At 39.4% G+C, this 25,865-nt stretch overlaps 1 protein-coding gene across 1 annotated transcript in view; it reads right to left on the bottom strand.

The window, feature by feature from the left end:
* USP12 (ubiquitin specific peptidase 12) overlaps window positions 1–15,085 on the bottom strand; it is a 45,377-nt gene extending 30,292 nt beyond the window's left edge. The window contains exons 1-2 of the mRNA XM_074915002.1: window positions 14,895–15,085; window positions 3,021–3,101 (exon numbers count right to left, since the gene is read on the bottom strand). Of these exons, the coding sequence (XP_074771103.1) occupies window positions 3,021–3,101; window positions 14,895–14,942 (129 nt within the window). The 5' untranslated portion in view covers window positions 14,943–15,085. The remainder of the gene's footprint in view (window positions 1–3,020; window positions 3,102–14,894) is intronic.
* Window positions 15,086–25,865: the final 10,780 nt, after the last annotated feature.

Raw genomic sequence — 25,865 nt, 5'->3', positions numbered from 1 at the left:
GACGAGTATATCTAGGAAAAGTAAAAACCCCACATTTTGTCTTTTCAGTTCATATTGTTCTGTTTTAAATTCTGAGAAATCAGATTATTTCTTTTCACAAAAATACTGCACTCTGTATGCTACACACACACACCTTTTTCTTTTTTTTTTTTTTTCCCGAAATCAAAGTTACAACACCCCAACCTGTGTGGGAAATAAAAAAAAAAAGAGAGACAATCGTGAAAGTTGCAATAAAACCACCACACACTCACTAAGACCTACAGCCTTATAGTTTATTCTTCTGATGCAACATACAACTGGGAAGAAACTTGGTTGCTGAACCCCATAGATCTACAAAAATGAACAAGAGATCTACAAGAACTTAGATCCGCTTAAAATACTGTCTTTGTGCAGCTCTAGGGTTCCTCCCAACTCTGATGCATTGGCAGCTTTGACAACTTTTATTTGTTGCAATGGGCCACGCCAGTAAATAGGATTTCTCTGAAACACACAGATCCATTGCAAGAGACCGAATAACCAAACTTTCTACTCTACAAATCTGGTAAACTGCTGAAGAGCTACTAAAGTAGCTCTTATGAGATGAAAAATGTTCATTATTTCATACTCATTGGGTAAAATAATTGATTTAATTTCTGAAGCATGCAGATTTGAATAGTTTGCATTACTGCACTGTAGAGGGAAAGAATGATTGGCAGACTTGACGTGCCCGATTGTCCGTGCATATGGGACAGCATACCACTAACATTTTCATCCTATCATATAACTTAAATATTTCCTGCCGATTTAGTGAATGGTATTGTCCTTTCAAGCCTAAGCTGAGTTTTCCATTTAGAGCTTTCATTGACAGAATCAAACATCCCATCAATCATCTGGTCTTGCATATGCTTCTCATAATTGCCCTTTCTTAATTCTCCTTTTACCTCTCCAATTGTTCTTTCAGCACATCCTCTGAATAATCCCTAGATTCTGCCACAAAGCTGGAGAGGAGATAACAGTGCTTCTACCTTTCCTTCTTTTACACCACCTCTGGGTAAATGATACATTTCAGAATTGTCATCTTTATCGAAAATCCTGTCCTGCATTCCAGACATCACAAATGGCTAGCTATCACACAGATAGAAGAGAGCTATTGATTTCCACATGATCTCCACTTTTTCCATTACTCTGGACAAAGTCAGGACCAAAAAAAATCAATAAACAAATTAGAAAAAGTTAGCAGAAAATGTTAATGAACATCTAAGAGCTTCACTTCTTGTAATTGCTGTAAAACAATTGGAGAAATCAATGAAAGCAAAAATTGTGATTTCTATCACTTCTCAATTTGATAGTACTCTTAATTTAATTTTAAATAGTATTCTTAATTTAATCTAATTATCTAATATTTCTTTTAATTATCATTAGCTCTGTCATTCTTTCTGAATGGCCATTGGCCATACATAGTTTGCTAATGAAAAGGTCACTACCTTTCCTTTTCCTGATGGATTTAAATTCTGCAAGCTTATTACGTATTTATGGCATATACATACTGTGTTAACAAACACAATTTATAGAACAGATCCGAAAAGCACCCAAGCAACAATATGACTGAATTTCCTTAGCCAGCCACTGTGCCTGAAAAACACGGCACTAAGTGTGACATAGATGTAATGGAATTCCGGTTTACTGTTTGTTACAATTCAAAGAATATTGGTGCATAAAACCTTATTGTTTGAAGCTAAAATAAGCAACATTCCTGTACTACACAGCAGATATCTCAGAGCACTCTGAGATATCTTAGCTGCCTGACTCTTATGTGTATGGTTGAGGGCAATGACTTAAAGACAGATCTCCCCTCGTATTTCCTACTCCCTCTGGACTACAGAAAGACAGAATTTGTTGATATTAAATATATATTAGGAAGACTGTCCTTTACTGTAACTTTTCTTAAGGGTACAAAAATATGTAAAACTTCAAGATTAGGCGTACAATACAATGTTACTGTTAAATTTTAAATACTCTCTGAACTTGGACAAGAAATTAGGAAAACAGGTTATCTGTCAACAGAATAAGAGATTTGAGAAAAGATAAAAACGGCTTTGATGGAAAGCCTAAGCTCTGCTACAGAACTAAAACCAAGTATTAACAGTTAAACTACTGTATTTCCTCTTTTCAGAGAAACAACGCACCATTTTGAATGTATTTCAACTTTCATGAGAAAGGAAAAAAATGACTAATTTAAGTCATGGCATTTGAGATGCATGTAAGTCATCTTATCAGTGTTTACTGACTGCACAGCGCATACTCGGATTGCAGACTCTTGAACCATGTCTGTGCTAAGAACCTAGAGGTAGAGATGCATGTTACAGTAGCAGGACATCATTAGAAGTAATTAGTTTTGTTAAGAAAAGCAAGATGATAGCTCTTGTTAAATCAACTTGGTTTAACTATGTCTTTATTGGGGCTTCTGAAAGTACAATAATTTTTCATTTCAGAACAATTCAATTTCTCACAAGATACACTTCCATGGATAACACCAGAAATTAAAATTTAAATTATTCCTTAAAACTAAAATTGAATCAAATAATTCGGTATGGTTTTTTTCATCACTGCTTTCCCCTTTGAGCTCAGTATTTTTTTAAAATCTTAATACAAATAGCAGATGTAACAATTCATATCAAGTCTTTCACAGTTCTTTTTCTTTCACTGTATTGATTCACTTAGATTAGCATATTCTGAACTACAAGCTACATATTTTAAAGCTTTTTTAGACATACATTTTAATAGCAAGAAAGTAATTTTTAAAATACCCTACAATTAGTAAAATGAAATAAAGTTTTAAGTACACAGTCCAATTTCAACAATTATTTCAATAGCATATTTCAACGAATACACCAAATACTGAGACATGTTTCAGTAAGTATGTATATTCATCGACTGTATCTTTCAGTGTTTTCGTTATTCACTCAGTTGCAGTCTTGTAATTTAACAAATCCACTTGTGCATGGCATTTCAAAGCAATGAAGTTATGGACTGAAACTTACATTAACCAAACCAAAATAGTGCTCATTGACTGGAAATTGTTCTGGACCAATCTCTTTCTCCAAAGCTGAGGCATTGGCGCCCTAGATAAAACAAAAGCAGTAAAATATTAGTGTTGCAACTACGTGAACAGTGAATTTAACTAGTTGAGAAAAAACATGAAGTTTTTTGGCATGAATAAATGATCAAAACCAATCATAAGAGTTTGGGTTTACTAAGCTTACTTACGCTGAAGCTCTCTCTAGTCAGGAGGGAGGAAAACAGTAATAAATGAGAGACTGCATATTGAAAATGGATGAAACACCTTCCTGTCTGCATCCTGGACGGGAGGGGGGGAAAGTGGAGTTTGTGATCCAGCTCAACAATTAACACATGGCAAATCAACCAAGCTTGTTCAGTTAGACTATTGCTTAACACAAAGACAAATTCTGCTTAACGCAGAGACAAACTCATAGGCAGGGTATTAGCCATAAATGCAGAAAAATCAGTCAAGTTCTCTGTTGATTTGCACTCTCAGGATGTTTAGATTGTCCACAAAACCATGTCACACAGGTCTTAAAGCAGACAGTAAGTCTTCTGTGCCGTAACTTAATGCTTATATACTTATAATAGAGAACTTAACACTCTTCCACCACAAGAAAATTATTTCAACATAATCCAAAATACCTTCAAGATATGTGTTTCCAAATATGTTCTGTTCAAGAAGATCTAAAAGTTATATAATTTTAATACATTTTCATGCAATTACACTGTTTTGCTGTTCTGTATTTATTATTTTCAGAGTGGATCTTCTTTAATAACAATTGTATTAATACAGTATTGCAAAGCAAGGTGATACAAGGCCAAATGGTGAGCTCCTCTTAAGAAGTGTAATTTTCATACTGTATAGCACATTTCAGAAAAAGTTAAGAAATGCAGATTGTTCATAGGAAGCAAAGAGAATGGAAATATAAAATGTTAAAAGTGCTTTGCTAAATACCTTGAACTTTGTAAAATTGAAAGACAACATAGTGCAGCTAGTGTTGGTGTGCATTACAAATGCTGCAGCCTTTGCCCAACAAATCTGTTGGGTCCGATCCTCAAAAAGAAATCAGAGAAGGTAACTTTGGTTACTCTGTGGTTCCAGCTGATGACTGTTGATTGAACTGGTGCAATAAATACTGGGTTTCAAAGGAAAAAGAGGTTTTTATTTAGAGACAGAAAAACCTCTACTCTGGAAAATTCAGAGAACAAACCCCCTAGCTTTCTATGAGCTCTTACACTGATTGCTTTCAGAGAAAAGCAAATGTATCCAACTCTAAATCCCATTTGTTGCACACAACAACACTGAGAAAGAGAGAGAGATCCTCTATCAATCTAATAAATTAGCATGAATATTCCAGTCTAAAGTCAGGCCTAAGTGAAGCTAAAACAACACATAGTATACAGCAAAGAATCTTAAAGACAGATGCAATTCCCTCCCAACAAGTTCTTTCTTTACACCAAAGATGTAACAAATAGCCCTGGACATTACAACAATAAAATTAAATCAAAATCACAAACTGCATTAAAAACAGCACGCATGATTTAACAAATTAACTACAGATAGAGGGAAGGGGGATAGAATTAAAATTAGGACTGTATCAAAATGTATAATATTAAAAGTAACTATTATGTGGTATCTGCCATGACGTGATTGTGCTACTGCAGAACTTAAAGAGTGGTTACACAATCTAGCTTAGTAGTTCTGAAACTGGAAACACATGGTCAAAGGCCCATTAGGAGTTAACAACTTTAATCAGAATAGAGCAAAACCAGCAAAATTCCACACTTGAGACAAGTACAGCTTTGCTCCATTCACAACACAGCCCCAGCTGCTTTTTCATCAGTCATATCCCCTGCAATTATCCAGTATGAGAAAGCCTCTTCTTTACTAGGGATTTGGCTGCAGGGCTTACTCCTTTAGAAGCTGTTCTCAAATATCAATGTTGGTGGTAAGGAAAAGGGGTATAAACCCTCATTTAAGATTAAAGTACTCCACAACTTCTGAATATTTAGTTTTGCAGCCTTATGAAATACACCCACGAGCTCTGGCAAGGTGGATACTATTTACAAATAAACCAGACAAAAAAGAATTGTGGAGGCCTTTTTATTCTGTTGTTAAAATCTCTACTTCTTTAAAAATAAATAAATTCAAGAGCAGGCATTTAGGAAATTCTTTCTCTTTTCGAAGCTAGGGTGGAGTAGCTGCTTTATTTTATCTTTGGAAGGAAGAATATTATGGTATAAACTTTGATGTTTCTGCTTTGTACAGACTTGAACACTGTATTTAGTCTTCTAGCACAATAAAGATCCTGACTTGGCAATAAGAAAGACATGTTAAGATACTCCAATATTGTTATGGTTTTCTGATTATTCAAGGCTGTTTCATTCAAGGCTTAGACTTTCACATAATTTCAAAGCAACTGCATTATCTCTGTTTGAATGCAGTTGTTTATGAATGTTTTATTACTACAAACCAGCATGGATGTTTTACACCATTATAAAAACCCTCCAGCTACTTCAGACTTCCCTCTACAGCTCTTTTTTTTGTCTGTCATAAAGGATGTTTTTCCTCCACCCAAAGTAATCATTTACACTGTGCATGGTGTGTTGGTTCAGAGAGAGAAAACACAGTATGCAGCAGGGGCTTGAAAGAGTATGCTAAAATGCATGTTCACATCTGTCCCCCAAAAAGATATTTTAAAACCTATTCCTCACTGCAAAACATTCTTCATTCATTATTACAGTACACATTATCAGTCCTAGCTGACCCTCCCATTATGCAAATACAGATGCAGAGGTGAAGCACTGCGACACCACCAACTATTATGGTACCGTATCATCTTTTGGACAAGAGGACAGCAGAGAAAGTTTAAGGCCTAGGTGGAGTTTATCTCTTTCCATCAGCCAAGACAGACTTACTGGGCTTGGGATCTAGACTTGGGAGATTTGAGCCTGTGCTGTATGCTGCAAAGTATGGAATTTCTTCCTCTGCCACTTAACTGTGATGTGGGAGGATCCCAAAATGAAACTCTGTTTTTTGGGGGGCTTACTGAACAACCCATATAGTAGGTGCTCAGTCCCCACACATTAACTTGGTTTTGACATTGTGCAGGGGACAGAAAGGAACATCATCAACTTTGGTTAGTACACCCACCCGCAGTTTTCCCCACCCTTCTGAGCGGCAGCATACGAGGTCATTACCCAGAAGTGGGAAGGAACAGAGGCACAACAGAGGTCCAAAAAAGCTAATACTGCAATAATACTGGCATTTACCAGTTTCTGCATCATATTAGTATAAAACCCATAAATCACCAAACACTGCCTGACATTACCCCACTTCCAGCACAGAGGTAATTATACAAGCATACAGAACACATGTTTGTCATAGTTCATAATACAGCTTTACAAAGTTCAGCAACTGCCGGGGTTTTTATCTTCTCATGTGGGAACAGGAACGGCACAACACCAATATGATGATCAGATCGTTTGTTCATTCTCTGATTCTGGTTACATTTATAGTACTCTAAGTTCCGTACACACGTGCTTCTAATATGTTCTCTAATACGCTGCATGTGTTGTTCAGGTGCTTCCTACAAGCATTTACAATGTTTAATTAAATTTGCGTAAATAAAGCCCAAAACTTGCCAAAACTTCTTTTATCTGTATCTTTGTTCTGCACAAACTGGTACACTTCTGCTGACCACAGGTGTTCATTCTTTTGCTATTCGTTGCTAACTTTGTCTTCGGCCCTGTACTTTCCCGCCTGCATTCTTTTTCACTGACTTTTCCTTCGGCCTTGTATGTTTCTATCTACATTCTTTTCCCATCAGCTTTGTATTCCTATCTGCATGCTTTCTGCATTAGCTTCCATTTAATACAGCCCAGACAAGCAACTAGGTGTGTACACAAGACCACAATATGAAATCAAGATTTGCTTAACTTTTATTTGTTAATAAAAACGATCCTGGAAACAATGTTAAAGTATCAATGATAACAAAAGAGCCCTCACACATAATGAAAGTTAGGTGTAAAGCTGAACTGCTGTGCACTTCATCCTGTGTTTAACTTCAAACATGATAAATCATACGTAACCTTAGTTTAAATATGTTCAAATAATCTGAACATTTATTGCTTATCTCCCTCCCAAATTAAAGGAAAAGGCTACGCTGCTGGATTTTTCAAAGATCTCCTTAGATACTAAGTTCTTAATGAAGGCATAAGAATCCATGTTTACCATGGGAGGCGCTTAATCAACTTTTATTTTCAAAAGAGCTTGAGGTTTCTATAAATTAACACATTTAACATAAACCAAATGACTTTTATTTCAGTTTAGTGGAATAAAAGCCCAGAAAACACAGCAGGAGAGAAAAGTGTAGTATCTTTTAACTAAGTACAGTAGAATTTTCCTGATTTACAAGTTTTACAGATATACATTCTCCCAAAGTTCTAAAACAAACTAAAAAAGCCCTGATATTGTACATTTCAATGGAAAAGGGAAAAAAAGTGCAGACAACTGATGGGGTTTTTTGTTTACTTAGTTTTTCACTTGCTAAGGCAATAATATTGTTAAATGCCGTTTCCACTTTTATTATTGCCTTTTCTCACTGCCTCAGAGGTCATGCTATTATGGTGCTACATGTTGAACTAGTACTCCAGAGACACCCTGACAGCTAACATATGGATTATCTAACTGGAGCCAATCTGTCAAGCAAATCAGTTGCTTGTGATCTGACATACACACTCTGGGTTTCAGAGGGTTTTTGCTAGATTAGTTCTAGGCTGGCTTTGTGTCTGAACACCCAGCTGCAGCTGAACTATATTGCTTGATTTAGTTTCCTCCAAAAGCTAGTTTGTGCACTCTCTATAATTTCAAGATGCAAACCAAAGTATGGTAAATTGGGATGCCGGGGAGAATCACTTCAGAACTGCACGCACCTTACCTGAACTAAAACACTAACAAAAATGAACCTGGCACTTTGTTTAAAGAAAAAAAATACATGCCACCCCATATTAAAAATACTATTTAAAAAAAATGTCAGCAAGCAGGCAAACAATTTCAGTTTTACAGTGTCTTACCTTGTTGTTATCATCCAACCTATTAGGCAGCATTTCTCTTACAAAGACTTGATTCATAACCAGCCTAATGTGCCTTGAAGATTACACTGGTGTTAGTCTCACTGTGGTGGGAAAGGGGCTTTGATCTATCCCTTTCTAGAATCAGTGGATAACTTGGTGGGTCACCTTTTCAGTATTTTGCTGTAACAACTTTATCCTCTAGCTTGACTTGTAAATTTCCTGAGTAAAACAAAAAATGTCCCCTTTAAAATAAATTTATCTCAGAACTTTCATTTGCTGTCAAAATTCTGAAGATCCGTCTCTCCCTTCACACGTGCGCTATGCTAGATGCTACAATGCTCTCCACCTCCCTCAAGAAACAAGAATGATAAAGATAAAAGGTGACTCACATAACTAAACTGTGTTGCATAGGTCTATGTAAGCCCAGTTTTTTAAACATGACCTTAGCTATAGGTAAGTGGACAACACCACCACCAACACCCACAAAACTGAACTTCTGTTCTTCCCAGTGACAGAAAGGCATTACAAGTAAAAGGGAAACTCAGTAACCAAGAATAGCAATGCTTATCTGAACAAGAATAAAACATTAAAAGTGTAAACTTAATTTCATAAAAATAAAGCTCAGTATAGAAGCACTTATTTACTAGTGCTATATTTTTTGCAGTGCATTAGAAGATTCTTCCTTGTCTGTGCCACTAGTGAAGGTATACACAATGTCATTGTCTACATTAATTAATGCATGGACTGATGGAATTTTTGTTAAAGAAGAAATACACAATTCTACTCTTCCAGTTATGTTTTATCAGAATAGATGAATTCATACTTTTCCATGTATTTATATGAATCAGGATTAAGAGCAAACAGAATAGCTATATTAAATCAGTTTTTGTCTGTTGTTTCTACTGCAAACAAAATGGGAATGCATTGTTCATATTGCTTCTAGCCCAGGAAGCAGAAGTGAAATATGCTGAGTGGGATTCATTGTTCATTTATTTGCATTATATTAACCTTTTAGAAAAATGAGACTTACCTAATCACCCAAAATGTGTGGGGAAGAAAAAAAGAACACGTTTGCTCAATCGCTTGATTGAGTTGATAAACTGCACACTGTGGTGCGTTTCACATCACATGCTTCTTTAACCCACATAATTCCTCTTTCATAAGAACAAGTATGTTGCTTTTATAATTTCTAATTTTCATGGAATTATAAAAAGAATTTGAGTTACAAAAAATGGTTAAAATGTTTTCCAGTTCTGGTCTACTTATGTTAATACACCATTGTGGTTCTACACTACAAAATGATCCAGTTGGGTTTTTTTTTTTCCCCTCAGCTGAAAGATCAGATGGACCTTTTTTGAAATAAGTAATTTGTTAAAGCATTCAACTTTAGCAAACTTCCTCAGCTAGGAAAACAAAAATTTTTTTGCCCTTATGTAGGGCTTTCATATACATCTTCAACAAATTTGAAAGAGAAAAGTAGACAATATCAATTAATGGACAGACATCCTTTTACCACATTTTTACAGAATCATTCCTAGAAGTTTCAATGCAGATTAGTTGCTTCAGTACTTTAAAAAGTAAACACAAAGACTAGGTAAATGACCAATCTAAATATCCAAGCTTTGTCTAGAAACAGTTTTTCCCACTGACACAGCTAAAAATTCTGTCAGCCAGACTAGAGGCCAAGTTTGTATTTCATTGTTTCTTCATGCTCAGAACTTGCAAGGTGAATATATGTATACATACAGGTACAAGGAAAAAGGAACATTTACATAATTGGAATTATCCAACTAAGTAATATGCCAACCAAATAATTCACTGTGCTGGTATAAGTATTGCTTTACAGCTACACAACTTCAGGGATTTTTTTCTTCGTGTCTCATATTTGACATTTGTTTTATATTAATTTAGTCAAATTCATATTTTGATGTAAATTTAAAACAAATTTGTCTAAATTAATTAGTATACTAAGCAGCGTCACAAACCCAGTATTTTAAAGAGCAAATGTACAGACTCATCCTTTATTACCATACTGTAGCATGTTACATCTACAAAAATGACGATGACAAATGCCACAATCATGTTTGAATCTTATGTCATATTTATCATGAAATATTCTCCTGATAAAAACTCCAGTAGATCAGCGAACCTCCCTACTGCGGTTTAAGCAATTACCCAAACTGTCTAACAATGTAAAATGTAATGTGCTTGCAACAGAATCACCGCAACAAAACACGTGCCTGAACACCCCAGTCCACTGATCAAGGCGGATTCAGGTCATGATGCCAGAGTGAAATGCAGTGGCTGAGACACAGCACATGTTCCTTCTTGCCAACCCTGCTACACAAGCAAGTCAGGCAGCTGGATAAAGGAATACCATAACACGGTTATTTTGTCTGTGTTACTTTAGTCCTCTCCTCGTTTACTTTCTTTTCTATCACGTCCTCTCTTTGAAGCTCTGTTTTTTCACAACTTTTCCCTTCTTGCTGTAACTTTCAATTCTCACTTCTTCCAGCATGTGTCTTCTGTACACTTTCCTGTGGAATCTGTTAACTTGATCATCTATTAATGCTTTAGTATTATAATTTGTGCTTCAGAGGAGGCACTGCAATTAGAAGGAACAGGAGTGAGTACACCATAGCTATTTCTGGCTGAAAGCAAACTCTGGCAAACATCAGTTTACATTAAGTGCAGATTTCACAATCAGGTTTGAAAACCCTATTGTAAACAAATAATTCCTTAAGCAGTAATGAAGTCCACACATGTATACCTATTTCACAGTTAGTTATAAAATTTTCTTGCAACGAAATGTCTGTATAAAGCCTCTGCTCTGATGTTTGAAGTAAGTGCCCTGCAACCTTCCCTCAGCTGGGCACTGCCAGGGTCTGTTTCCCCCGAGCTGCCTTGTTTCCCCTCACATGCTTGTTTGAACTTAAGAACCTGAGACCTCTTCACCCATGTCAAATGTGACTGAAACGGGCAAAAGGGTACTGCTGACAGTACCCTTAGACAGGAGACAAGCAGGAAAAGGACAATAACCAGCCATTCATTATGACTCAAGTCTTACTCCTTCCAAAAACAAAATAAAAATTTGGATTGTAAGGTATGCACAGCCTCCTCATGCAGAACACAATGTTACATCACACAATTGCCATCTACCTACAAACTATGTATTTGATGTCAGTGTTGGGGAGCTGAACCGATCACTGACACTGACTCTGTATATAAGATGCTTAACTGGCAGACAGAGAAGGGAACGTGTAGACAAATACCTGAAACATGAAGAAAAGATTTTCATGTCTAATGCTACAGTTTCTAGATTAGCATCATTTTAAAATGTCATTAAACTTTTTCAGGTTATGCTAACATAATCAACCAGTTTCTAGAAGAAACACTGAAAAACAAGTGCTACTACCATTACAACTTCCTGTATGAGACTGACATCTTTGTAGCTTTAAGCTACAAAGATAATTTCTGTCTTCTCTTTGCTTCAGCTACTATAAGACTTGATACCTTTCAACTACTGACAAGTGTTTGCCAGATTACTGACAACAGAAGCAAAAGTCAGAAGTACTAGATTCAATCTCTATTTTATGGTGAGTATAGCTTGGGGCACATCTTCACTGCAGTTAGCACGGGTTACTTTACCATTTCTCAACCCCCATATAATTCAGTCAGGTAAGACTTTGACTGCAGTTTAATACATGGATGAAGGTAAAACACCAAGCTCTGCTTTTACTGCAAAAACATTAAAAAAAAAAAATATCATACAATCATACAGTTATCATACAGTTTTAACTTTTCCATTTTGCAACAAGAACAGTAGATAAACCACTCAAGGGCAAAGGTATTTTCCAGTGCTTTTCCACAAACTCCAGCCTTGTAATTACAACTTGCTACATCACAAGGAACCATGGGAGTGGTGCTGTAGAGCAAAGAAGTCCAAGGAAGCTCAAAGGGATACAACACTAGGAGACAGTACTACAGGAAGAGCTCTGCCACCACTGGGACTAACAATATTGAGGCCAAACCAATACTGTCTGGCCAAACAACCAAACATTATCTATACCGAGCATAGATCAATGAACTAGTGAAGCATACAAAAGAACCAACCCTTTGTAGACAAAATGCGCTCTTGTAAGATCATCTCAAAGGCACCATGGCTAACAAACTAAAAATACTAGATACCACTCTTCACCGTATCCACACAACTTGCTAGTACTGTAAAATGTAATATATAGCTTTCTAGTATTCAGAGATTGAACAACAAGGATAAGATGCATAAAATATAAGTGAGTCAGCAGAAGTGAAACTTGAATTTGGATATAAAAAAGGAAGTCGTGAAATGCAGGACTGCAGTGAAAGAGCGTCTTCAATATAATTCCAGGCTGCTCTGTTACAAATAAAAAGTGCATGTTAGGTTTGTGTAGGCACAAACTGTCTCTTGACAAAAATTGCTTGTTACTGGTGTGGTACTAACTAAACAGAAGAAGAGAAGGAACAGCCTGAGAGTTCTTGTAAAAGGCATGGGGAAAGGCAAGAAAAACTTGTAAGAATTTTTAGGAAGCTGTCTGGCAGTTTATCAAGCAGTGGGTTGTCACAGAGAAGAATTGCCAGGAAAAAAAAAAAAAAAAGTAGTATTACTCAGCAATTATATTCCTTTTTGGTTTTGCAAAAATATATGCTTAAACATGAGTATATGACTCTTGTTAAAATGAAAAAGATCTGCCTGACCGTAACCACACTGTTCTAAACAACTCCAAAGTAAACACCAAGCGTTTCTTCACACTGTGTTTACTGAAATGTTTTTAAGCATAATCTTATATTACCTATTAAGTGTTGAAAAAACTTTCACAGCAGGTATCCTATCCTAGCTGTCCCATCTCACAATGCGATCGAAGCTCATGCATCAGAAAGGCACAGGAAAAATCTTATGCCTGGAGTTTATCCATCTCAGCACACACGCTTATGATTGGACAAATAATACCTAATTGCCATTAAAATTTCAGCTTCATGAATATAGACACTTTAGTTAATCATAAAAAGATTTTTAGCTGAAGAATTGTTTTGGGATTGACCTAAACGTCAATGACATAATGTGAATGACAATGTCATTTCTAATAAACACACATACAGAATAATCTTAAACCAGCTGCTTGGCCAGTCCAGACCTAAAACTTCTATGCTGTCCAGAAACAGAAAAGTGAGGTCCCAAACTGGACCTAAATCAAGAGGCCAGCACTTAATTTATGTTGCAAAAAGGCTAGTGGTAGTCAACCATGGGTGAAAAGATGTTAGCAAGAACTGCAATAAAATGAGATCATCCTAGCTCCAGGACCAATGACATTGACTCCTCAACAGTCTAACCTAAAATCTAACTACTTCAGAGAATGAAAAATTGTGAAGTACATGATATATGTCCTACAACATTTGGCCATATGAAGATGCTGGTATACAGCTCATGAATTCAAGAAGTCAGACTCTACAGGTCCAAACGAAAAGATATGATCTCCCATATCACAAAAAACATTAGTCCAGCTGATCAACAATCACCTGAGCAATCTCACCCCATAGGCTTACAGATACCCATTCAAAATTCTCATGGGCCACCTCTGCAATGCCTGTTGGAGATGTTAAAGCCTTTTCACAGCAAAATTGATGAAAACTATAAATCAGTTTCCAATAATAAAAAATGTAAGCATTTCCCACTTCTTGATGTTATGAGACATTGTAATCCCAATTCAGCAAGCCAGCAAACGAGATGACAGAGTGCACTTTGCCCCTTAACCATCTCTTCCCCCGTGGAAAGAGATTTGGGAACAAGAACTTTAATTTGGCATTGGAATAGGTAGAAAAGAGCACAAATGCAAGATCTTCAGCCACAAATCGCCAATACATCTCTTCCATGACAAGTAGTAACTTCTACTGACTAAGGGATATTTCTCTCCTAAAATTCAGCATTCCGCCATCAGTGCATCTACTGAGCTCCCCACCCCACTTTAAAAAAAGTCCCAAGAGAGCCTTATCACATCTGTGGATCTGCTTATAGCTCTGATTTATCCAGAGAGAGGGTAATGATAAAGCAAACCCTGGAAGATGCCTCCTATCGGGACCTGGATCGATGCAAACAAGTCAAATTACATGCCAACGCGTGGAGCGTGCTCGGCTGCACAGATCACGCGGGATGCAAACACTTTTCCGGGTAACCCGAGGAGCACCCGCCTGCCAAGAGCCGAGGCAGTTACGGCCCCACCACGCGAGTAAAGTGCTCGGAGAGCTGGGGACAATTCCGGAGCGTATCGGGAGAAGGCGGGCGCTTCTAGAAACCCTGCCCTAAACCCAGTACACCTGCAATAAGCAACCCCGAACTCGAGGCCGTGTCCTAAAGCTCCCCGCCCCCCCCCAGCTGTCGGCACACGCTGGGGAAAAGCTGCGCTCGAACCCCACGCGTCTCTACCCCGTCCACGGGCAGCGTCCCCTCCTCGCCCCCAGCCCAGCCCAATCCCATCAGCGTCTGCACCAGGTTGAGTCTCCCAAAGCCGATTAACCCCGCTCCGCTCCCCACCTACGGCAGCCCTGCCGCTGCCCGGCCAGGGACGCCTCCCCGCCGCCCCGGCCCCACGCCGCCGGGCGCTGCGCAAACCCGGCCCCCCGCCGCAGCCCGCCCCTCGCACGCCTCGCCGGAGCCCCTTCCACCGCCCCGCGTCCCCGCCCCCGGGGAGCCGGGCAGGAGGGGGCCGCCCCGGCCCCGGCCCCGGCCCCGGCCCCTCACTCACCATGGTACAGATAGAGGCGATTTTGGAGACTGTCATTAGGATTTCCATCCGCCCAGCGCCATCTTCCGCCCAATCACAGCGCCGAGCCGAGCGGAGCCGGGCTGGGCCGGGCGGGAGTGGGCGGGCAGGGCAGGGCAGGGCGGGCAGGCGCCGGGGGCAGCCCCGCCGGCCGCGGGGCGCGCGCGGGCCCCGCCGGCACCACAGAGACTCGCTGCCCCTCGCCGCGCGCGCGGCCAGCGCCCCCGAGCCCGCCCCGCCCCGCCCGGCCCGGCCCCGCCTCCCGCCGGGCCCTAGCGCCGCCGGGTCACCGGCCGCGCCGCCCCAGCCCCTGCACACGGCCCCGCCCCGCCCCCGGCCCGCCCCTAGGCCCCGCCCCGCGCCGGGCTCCGCCCCCGCCGCCTCCCGCGGCGCCGGGCTCCGCCGAACGGGCCTGCGCGGCACGGAGGGGGCGGGGCGGGGGCGCGCGCAGGGCCGTGTGCAGGGGCTGGGCCGTCGCGGCCCGGCATGGCGGCGGCGGGGGGGGCGGCGCGCCCGCGGCCTGCGCTCGGGCTGTGCTTTTCTTTTTTCTTCTTTCTGTTGCCGCGGGGTTAAAAGCTAACGGGCGGCCGCTGGTGCGTGCTGGCAGTGGAAGAATTGGGGACGCACATACCCACACACGTTTCCTTAATGCAAGTGCTGAGCTGCTTCCAGGGAAGGAGTTCCGTTGCAGCCTGCAGAGAGTGGATTGGCATAACTTGCAGCTAAAGGCAAACTGAAAAAACAGAACTAAGAACGCTTTTGCCTCCTGTCAACTCAATCACTCTAATGCCATGCTAGCTCCAAAGTGACTTCTGACCTCCAAACAGTGGTTGTCTTGTCAAAGCCGTTCCTCTAGGGTCTCTCCCTGGAGGAGGGGGATGTGGAGAGGCGCACACCTATGAATTCCTCCTTTCTTTCCTTTTTTTTTTTTTTTCTTTGTCTCTAGATTACCAGCTCTTTGGGTTTGGTGAGTCTGGGATTTGCCTACCTCAAACATCTTGAAAATAAAGCTGACCTGTTGAGTAGTTATGAAAACGAGGTGTCTACTTGGGAATGAGATGAATCACCTAGATACGCCTGTTTGTCTGCAGACTATAACGGAAATCTGGATGACTCGTTCGAGATGTTGATGTCTGCATTAAATAAGCCTAAAGCTAGCTAGCATATGTCCCACCCTCTTTTTTTTCATATATGGGAAGCATCTAGCAGATTGAGATGCATTATTAAGAGTAATGTCTATGCACATAAGGCCTAGATCATAAACACATCTCTTCACTGTAAGAAATATATTTTTGTATCTATAATGTTAAATCATGATACTTTCAGAAGTAGACATTCTCTAGCAATTAATGAAATAGTAAGTTTTCCTTCAACTAAAACAATGAGACTTCAGAAAATTTTATAACCAAACCTGATTGCAACCTGAAATATCCTTAAGCAATTCTTTTATATAATATCTGTGGTCTAGAAGTGTATATTTCGAAAGTATAGTATTTGAGAAAATGAATGCCTCATGGATGACTACATTCAGAAACTGTTGCCACAGAAACCATGGGGGAGGACAGTATCAGGGGAATGAGAAAGAATAGAAACAAAAGATGTAGATTGGCCATTTATGTGCAAAAAAGCAAGGACGGGTATTTGGCCAGCTAGAAGTGTCAAACCTTCAGATATCCAGCAGTTCATCTACTGAAATGCAATGCTGTAAGATATATCTGCAATATGACTCTTTACAATATTAATCAGGCATGCTACAAGAGATAGCACTTTATAATCCAGAGTGGACAGTGTTCAAAAAATGACACGAGGAAAACACAATAGTGTGCTGTCTCCCCAAAGCAAAAACACAGAAAGGAATTGCACTATTGCAGAAGCTTATGAGGTTCTCGGGGAGATAGTTCAGCTTAGAACCAATAACATGACATCAAGTGGAATGGTACAAGCCATAGAAACTGCATGAATCTTGAAAGGCACTCAAATGGAAAGTCAGGATCACCTTGAAGTTTCTTCCTGCTCATAAATTAGAGGAAGAAGGCAAAATATACTTGGTGTGAGGTGCTCTTTCTGTCTGTAGTTCCAAGGGAAAATTTAGGTATAGTGGAGTATTAGACCACATTTTAAAAAGAGTGGGGGATTATGGCTATGCTGGCCTACATCTGACAGGTGTGGGCTAATCATGGCTGGAGACTAAGCAGAGGAGCTGGGAAGATGCTAAATTAGTAACATATGGAGAGACAGGGGTTTTTTTTTAAATGCCATGTAAACTGAGGTGCTGTGTTCTAAGCAGACTGAACCTATGCCACATAGAATGAGAGGAAATACAGAATCACTTTCTATACCATCAACCATTAAAATGAGGTAAAATATGAGGAAACAAGAGAATTGTAAATTATCACCTCATTGTCATCATTAAGCTCCTTGGGGTCATTTGAATTATTCACAAATTAAGTATTCCAGGTATTTGACCAGCTAAGGAAGAAGGGTGGATAGACCAGGATTGTGCATAGATTTGTGTACACTTGAGGAGACAGCTTTGAAAGCAGTTACAGAGTGACTGTAATGCATATAGCTCAGCATGGTAACTAGCCCTGTCTGAGAGAAGGTATCAGTCATATCTTGTATCGCTGGGGAGAGACAAGATCCACCTGACAAAATGCAACAAGACCGTCTTTGCCAACTGGCTAGCCAACCCGATGAGGAAAACTTTAACTAGGAACAAGGAAGTCTTGATCGCAGACCCTGGATTTTGGGGAAATTTCAGCCTGCCTGACATCTGTTACAAGCACCGCGCATCAGAATACCAGCAGCCAAGGAGATTTCTGAGACATCAAGGATAACTTCTTGATATTGGCTGGGCCAACCAGGTGTTATCTGCAGCTGGATCTGCTCCTCACTAACAAGGAAGAACTTGGGGATACGGTAATTAATGGTTTGGTTATCAAAGCCTGGGCCGTAGTGACTGAGGAGTGGAGTTCATGATCCTGTGAGGGCTGAGGAAGGAGAGCAGCAGACTACAGACCCTGGCTTTAGGGGAACAGACCAGTTTATTCAGGAAACTGGTAGGTGGGATCTACTTAACAGCAGCTCCAAAGGGTAAAGTTGCTCAAGAAAGCTGGTAGGAGAGCACAAGGATCCTCATAAAGAGAAAACCAAATAGATGTATTTGTCTTTTCAGTAATGAGAGAGCAAAACCAATGTACTATGAAGAGAAAAAGAGTGGCTAAATGGGAAATTAAATTCAGGCTGGGTTTATCATAAGATCTGTATAGTTTGGTAGATTCATCCCACTCAGGCACAGTGTGTTTTAATAGAGGCATAAGTAGAGTCACTTAAAAATACAGTGAGCAGATCACATCTGCAGAGGGGCTGTGTTGTGGAGAGCAGTGACTGGAAAGACATCAAGAGCTAACAGGACAGCAAAAATTAATTTCCAGTTTAATGCTATTGTATAAGCGAATAATAGAATCCTTGACTATAACCAGGGATGTAGCAAATAGGAAGAGGTGCTATTTTCCTTCTACATATGGCATTGGGGAGAGTTTTGGTAGTCCTGCACTAGCCTCTGGTGGTCTTCTTGTCAAAAGAATGCTGAGAAATTATTTGAGGCTGGAGAAAATTCTTTGCATGGAGAGACAATCTGGTTTATCAAAAAGAAGACTGGAAGGTGGCTACAATGATCTTTAATTTGCACAGTGAGAGGTGTAACAAGAAAAATACCTATAAACTGAAATCAGACAAATTAAAATTAGAAATTATGCACATTCTTTAGCAGGGGAAGTTATTAATGGTTGGAATATGCTGCCAAGAAAAATGGCACATCTGGTATCTCCTAAGGGCTTTAAAGAATAGATGCTTTTCTCACAGAAGTACGTTAGTTGAACAGATAGAATTATTCCCTGCCCTGAAAGTCTCTCAGAGAGTGTAGTTATTGTTATTACATAGCATCTGAATTACTGTAACACCTAGAAGCACAAGTCAGAGGCCAGAGTGCTTCACCTCCTTAGTTGCTACTTAAGACATTAAGAGAAAGCCCCATTCCGTCTTCTGAAGAACTTATACTCGGAAAGTACAGAGGCACCGATAGACACAGAGAAGCAAAGAGAAAATATAACAAGTGTAAGCTGCTGCTGCTCATCTTGTGCCTCTCCTTGTTTCATAAACTTGTGGTTTGGCAGGCGCCCAGCTTACTCTGGGATGTGTGGGTAGGTTGGCTTTAGAAATTGAAGAGTAGGCATGGTACAGGTATGTTTGTGCCTGTATCATCTATCTGTGACTACAGATGGTTTTGCTGTGTCCGGGCCATGTCAGGTTTTTATTAATGTTGCTTGACAACAGAATTGGTCCCATGAATCTATTTACCCCTCTGCTAACCAGTCAAACCACCAACTGGTCGGACTATTGCTGCAGTATCTGAATGCAGAGGAATCACATCTGTTGTTGGACTAGTATACATAGGATGATAATTCAGGTGGGATGGGACCTCTGGAGGTCTCCAGTCCCATCTTCTGCTCATAGCAGAGTCAGATCTGAGGTCAGAAAGGTTGCTTTGTGTATATATACCTCTTTACTTGTTCGGGAAATTCTTAAATTTAGATCCAGACATGATAGCGGGCGGTTTGCAAGAAAACCATCTGAAGTCACCATCTGTATTTTAATTGACACATAGCCCAGTGAAGGTCATCCACCATTCTCGTGATATATTAACCAGCCTTGCTATGGAAATGCATCTTACTTTGTGGGCAACAGGCAGGATTTGTGCAAAGAGGTAATAGAGAATAAGACATAAAAGAAATTTTCCCCAGCTTGTATTTCATAATTCCAAGAAAACCTGAAGCTGCATCCAATTATACAGAACTGGAATCTTAACACATTACTGGAGTGAAACTGGATCCTTCTGGGGAACAGAAGAGAAAAACAGGAAATATATTGGGCAAGTCATGTTATATCAAACCATCTTGAACTGACTGACAGGTAGTTAAACATCTATATTGGTAGATTAATCTTTGAAAATTATGTTGATGGTACATTTTCAGAAAATACAACTATTTTCGTAACAATTGTGCATGCTTTCTGGAAGCCGTGACAGGGCGGTGATGGTAGACTAACTGGATATGTGAGGGTCTGAGCAAGTAGTTAAACAAGTGATACATTTTATTCATAGGTTCAAAAGAATAAATTCTCTCTTAGTTGTAATCATAAGCAAGACAGTAATAAATTATTATCACAGAAAACTATACAAACTGTAAAAATGATGGTACTGTAATTGTACAACAGATAAATATTATGTATTCCTTAGCACTTTTCATCAGTAAATCTCAGAATATTTTACAAAGAGGTGTGAGAAATAATCATTATTAGATCAAATCTGTAAACAGAGTAAATTAGGTGAGAGTTCTCTGACAGGGTGAAATTTGCTCATGATTATTTTTCCCTTACACCATTTTGGAAGACCAAAGCTTTTCTCAGTAAGGGTGTTGGGTTTTGTCGGTTTGTGTTGTTTTTTTGTAAAGCAGAGGGTTGTATTTGTTTCTTGCAGAGTTCACACATGGGGATATTTTGATACTTTCATTTTCACAGCTCAGCTGATACTGGGCGTCTTGCCATATATATATAGCTGGAAAACAATTAACCTGTTATTATACAAAGGATTACCAGCATCTGAAAAGTTAAAAGAGAAAATAAAAAGTTTTATGCTACTAAACTGAATAGAAATTGCTACCAACAGCACTGAAAATATACATCAGTTAAGAGAGCTATCCAATAAGACTGTAAAATATAAGAAATCAGTTGTGTTGAAAATAACAATAGATTTCTAATCTGTTATCACTGTTTGAGTCTTTAGACTCCTAAAAGCAGGTGGAATCCTAACTGAAAATAAAGTTATAGTTCTTAGAAAAATAGTTCATTTTCAAAGTGCTAATTCTTTTGAAAAATATTGTATTCTGCAAGAGAAATGTGTATAGTTTGGGTCTCAGTGATCTTGATATGAAAGTAACACGAGCAAGGCGCAAATACACTAACTGTGGTTTTAGACATTGTTCTGGACAGAATCTTTTGGAAAAATAATGCCGCAAGTGTATTTAGAAATAATAGGGTTTAATATTGTAATACTTTCAATCATAAAAATTTCTGTTAAAAAATGAATGGCTTTGACCCTTCATACCAGCACAAGGGAAACCAGTGTCTCAGTAACTCCAGTTTCTCCTTAGTATGAAAACCTCAGGAATCAGTGATAGTGCTCTAACGCTAAGTTGGAAAATCCATTACTAGGGGTGAGAAGCGCAAGACGCTTCTTCAGCCTCTGTGTTCTCTACCAGAATACCAAGCAAAGCTTCCCACTGCAGTCAGCAAGATAGTATTTTTGTGATCTTCACAGCAGTTCTCCAAAAGCAGGATTAGCTGTCATGTAATAACAACAGTGACGCACAATATGACAACAGGCAGCCTCCAGGTGAAGAGTCTTTGTATCATTATAGACTCCCCCACTAATCAGTTCTCTACTGTACCAAGATATAAAGGAAGCTGAGAAGCAATATGTAAAAACAGCATGCAAATAGTTACGCAGTGGAAAAAATTATCAATAAGAGGTAGAAAAAATACTGGAAGCAGCTTTTTGGAGATAATAAAATTGCTAAAGAGCATTTACTGTTAATAGCCTGTGTTTTTCATGACACTAATGGGTGGTTAATTATTTTTATTTTAATTGAAATGTATGTCACAGTTAGCAATATTTTGTGCTTCCGCTGATCTAAAGTTGTTGTTCCAGTGCATGTTGCAATCAGTTCTCAAACAATGCCTTCTTTGTCAGCAATACAGAAGTAGAATGATTTTGGTTTCTTCTCTTTAAAGATTTATATTCTGGAAAACTCACAGTTCCCCTCTGTACTTGCAGATGGTCAGTTAAATATTCCCATCTGGTTATACTTATTTTTTTCTAAAAATTAAAAAAAAAAAAATTAAAAACCCCACCAAACTCAACAACCCAAAGCAACCAACCAACCACAGGTTATTGCCTGAGCAGCAGAACTAGTAAAGCTCAATTTCATATGGATTTGTGCCCTGTGTCTTTACACTGCAGTAACACAGCCATTACCTCTTTGTCCCATATGGCCTCATTTCCTCCTTCCATTTCCCCTGGATTTCATTTCCTCTTTTCCCCCTGCAGCACTACTACTTGCCATTTGCCCTCTATTTGTTTTTCTCTGTTTTGCCCCTTCACCTGCACTGCCTCTCTCCCTTGGATAAGCTGTGGCTGCCTTGGAGCAGCACACATGCTAATTAGCTCACATTGCTATTTTGCATATTCCATGAAGAACTCCACAACATTTCACAAATATTAATGAATTGATTCTTACCAATAACCTGCTCCATAAAGATGCGTTATTATTCCTATTATACATATGGGAAAGTTCGTCTAATTTATCCTTGTTTGGTCGTAGCGTGGTCAAGTTTATCCTTTTTTAATTCTCCATTTCATTTCATTTCTCCTTGACTGACCATTAATTTGTTCTTTTCTGGCTGTAGTGTTTGTTCAGAGCAGCTGTTGTCTCATTGACAGGAGTTGTCAGAGCATAACCAACTCCCATTATTTTATTGCAAGCCTTGTGATATTTGATAGTTCCCTTGCAACCACAGTTCCTGGGTTCAGGTGATGAGGATTACTTGAGAAATTCACCTTTTGCTTATTCTAACAAGTTTATGTCTCAGTAAGCTAGAAAACTGAAAAATGTGATGGCAGGATTGAAAATGTTCAAAACAGGGTGAAAATAAAAACACATGTATTTTTGAAAAATATGACTATTTTAAAGCATCTGTACCTTGTGGTGTCACGGGGTCTGTCTCGGGTTCATTGAAGATACTGGTATGTGTAAGACTGCAGAAGCTACAGACCATTTTCCATTTTGGAAAAGAGGCTGGCCTGCAAAAAGCAAATCACTCAGTGAAGGCCGACATGTTCTGACCACAAATTCAAACTCTGCTAAAGCACCTAGGAAAGCATGTATAATTGGAATGATAATCACATGTGAAGTGCTTTAATGCAGAGAACAGTGTGCTTTTTGCTCCTCTAGTTTCTGTATGTGATTCTGCCTTCCTTTTTGTTCAAGAAGAGGCTATGAAAGCAGGATAGGATTTTCTTTTAACATCCAGAAGATATGTAGAACTAGACTAAGACAATAATGTTTCCTGAAAGATGGTTACAATCTGCTCAGTACTTGAATTTGCAATAACTGCTTCCTTCATGCATTATTAAAAAGACCATTTTATAGCACTATTAAAATAATAAACATTCCACTTTGTCTTCATGTATTCATACAGAAAAACAAATTTAATTTGGGATAGTTTGAAGATATTCTTACTGGAATTCAACTAAGTAGAAAACATTCCTATACCTGAAATAAAACCAGCAGTATTTTATATAGCCTACTCCTTCCAGCAAGGTTCTTTACCATTTTATAAGCAATTAAAAACAATTATGTTAATGGCTCTGATTAGAACAATTAATGAGAAATGCAAATGGCTACCTCAGATGCAATATGCTAATGCAATGCCACAGAGTATTTATAGAATAGAGAATGATTCCACACACATAGGCTGTTGCATCCATCAGGCATGCTGCCTTTTTAAACTATAGCACCTGATGTTGAGAAGTGAAATCACAGACTTAAAACAATTTTCGGCACCTATAGAGGTCTTTAGTCCAATCACCTGCTCAAAGCAGGTCCAGCTAGATCAGGTTGCTCAGGACATGTTGAGTTTTAAATAGCTGCGAGCATGTGAATTCCACCATCTCTGAGCAACCTGGCAGAGTTTTTGACCACCTTTACTTTAAAAACTTTTTCATTATCTTGAAGCAGAAATTTCCCATGTTGTAACTTCTGTCCATTGCCTCTTGTCCTTCGACTGTGTATTCCTGAGAAGCGTCTGTCTCTATGTTCTCTGCACCCTCCCATGAGACAGTGGAAGAGAGGTACAAGACCTCCTTTTCATCTGCCAGCTGAGCAAATTCAGCTCTTTCACCACCTTCTTCTATGTCCCAGCGCTTCAGCCCCGTGACCATCTTTGTGGCCCTCCACTGGGCTTGCTCCAGTATGTCCATGTCTTTTGTGTCCTGGGGAGACCAGAACAGGATGCATACTCCACATGTGGCCTCACAAGTACCAAAAGAAGAGGAAGAATCCCCTGCCCTGCTGGCTAACCTCTTGCTAATACAGTCCTGGATGTAGTTGACTTTGCAACAAGAGCATGTTGCTGTCGTCCACCAGGACCCTCAGGTCCTTTTCAGCAAAGCCCGTTTCCATACAGCCAGCCCTCAGCCTGTCCTGTTGCACGGAGTTATTCCAACCCAAGACTTGGTGTTTGCCTGTCCTGAACTTTGAGGTTCCTGTCAGCCCATTTCTCCAGCCTGTCTCAGTCCCTCTAAGTAGCAGCCCTCCCCTCCAGTGATTTGACCGCTCCCAACAATTAGGTATCATCTGCAAACTCACCTGAGGATTTGCACCAAAAAAAATGTTCTTTAATATAGTTTCAGTGAGATTTCATCAGTTCGAACTCAGTGTGCCATTACTTTTCTTATATATGATACATCAGCTATTACATTTCAGCAGCAAAACTTATATTCAGATCCACTTAAAGCTAACCTCGTTGCCCTCCAAAGTTAAGCCTGTCTTGAAAAACCAATTGGCATAGGTGGAGCTTCTGTTAAAAATATACTTTATAGCGAATAAAATAGTCACATGCTTGAAATCAGATAAGGAAAAGGTCAACTAAGTCTGACCCTCACCAGTCTGCAGTTTTTCCTAGAGTGTGTTTGCTTTGTTTTGCCCAATCTATTTTAAAGTGATTAAAGGCAAATTCTGTCCTGTTTATTCCTTATAGACAAAAATTATTTGAAAACACTGGAAGTTTTGGCTGAGCAAAATCATCAATACATAAGAACTGACTTTGTGCCACTGAAATCACCAAGATGCCTGCCATTGCATGAGTGTTAGATTAAAAAATTGTTTCCTAATTCCCAGCTAGCAGGTTAAGGACAAGCATTGAAACATTTACAGCCAGCAAAAAAAATTGAACCCAAGGAGATTCATGTTGTGTGAACTGTGATCATCTTCAGTAGTAACAGGGAGTATCTCAGGAAGAATTGTTGCACAGTAACTAAGCTAACTGGGACTGTTGTGTACAAATCCGATCACTGATACTCGCGAGATGCATGGGGTGGGAGCAAATGCACAGAGCCTGCTGTGTCTGGAGGCTCCAAGAGCCTGGATTATTTAGCTTAGTAAAATGAAGGTGTAAAACAGATATTTGTCAGTGTAAATAATTACAGGAAAAGGGCAAGCATTGTTGTTCTTCCAGCTATAAGTACACATAAGATCAGACGTAAACAAATGAAAATAGCAGTATGTTCCTAATCGTTAAGACAGTTATTTCTTAAACTGTAGTTGATATCTCCCAAGAGGGCTAGCAAAGGGTTTAAGGGGGATTATGAGAGATTGGATTTTTTAAAAATATGTCTTAATATTAGTTCTATACTTATATTCAATACATTATCACAAGAAATCCTCCCCCCCCCCCCCCCCCCCCCATCCCCAGATTATGCAGATTTACTGCTGGCAGTAGCTCAGTTCCTCCATGACAAAAGAGCAAAAAGTATCTGTAATTAAAGCTGTGTCAGCCAAGGAGTGGCAAATCACCTTTAGTCAAGGTGTCACACAGTGATGTTGATGCTGACAATATGAGGAGTTGCTTGTTCCTGGCTAGATGGGTTGGACTCAGGGAAGGTTACACAGGGACAGGTGACCTCAAAAAAGTAGTAACACTTATAAGAAGTTTGAGAAAACTGCATTGTTGAAACCAGTTTCCGGAGAAGCCACTCAGTTAGTAAGGGAGGAAAGGGACATTAATTCATTAAGGGGCATTAATTAATTTCAAAAATTAAGTTTGATAAATGGATTG

Source organism: Athene noctua, chromosome 1 (genome assembly GCF_965140245.1).
Source record: "Athene noctua chromosome 1, bAthNoc1.hap1.1, whole genome shotgun sequence".
NCBI lineage: Eukaryota > Metazoa > Chordata > Aves > Strigiformes > Strigidae > Athene > Athene noctua.
The sequence above is the reverse complement of the archived record's forward strand: the minus strand, read 5'-3'. Positions and strand labels throughout refer to the sequence as shown.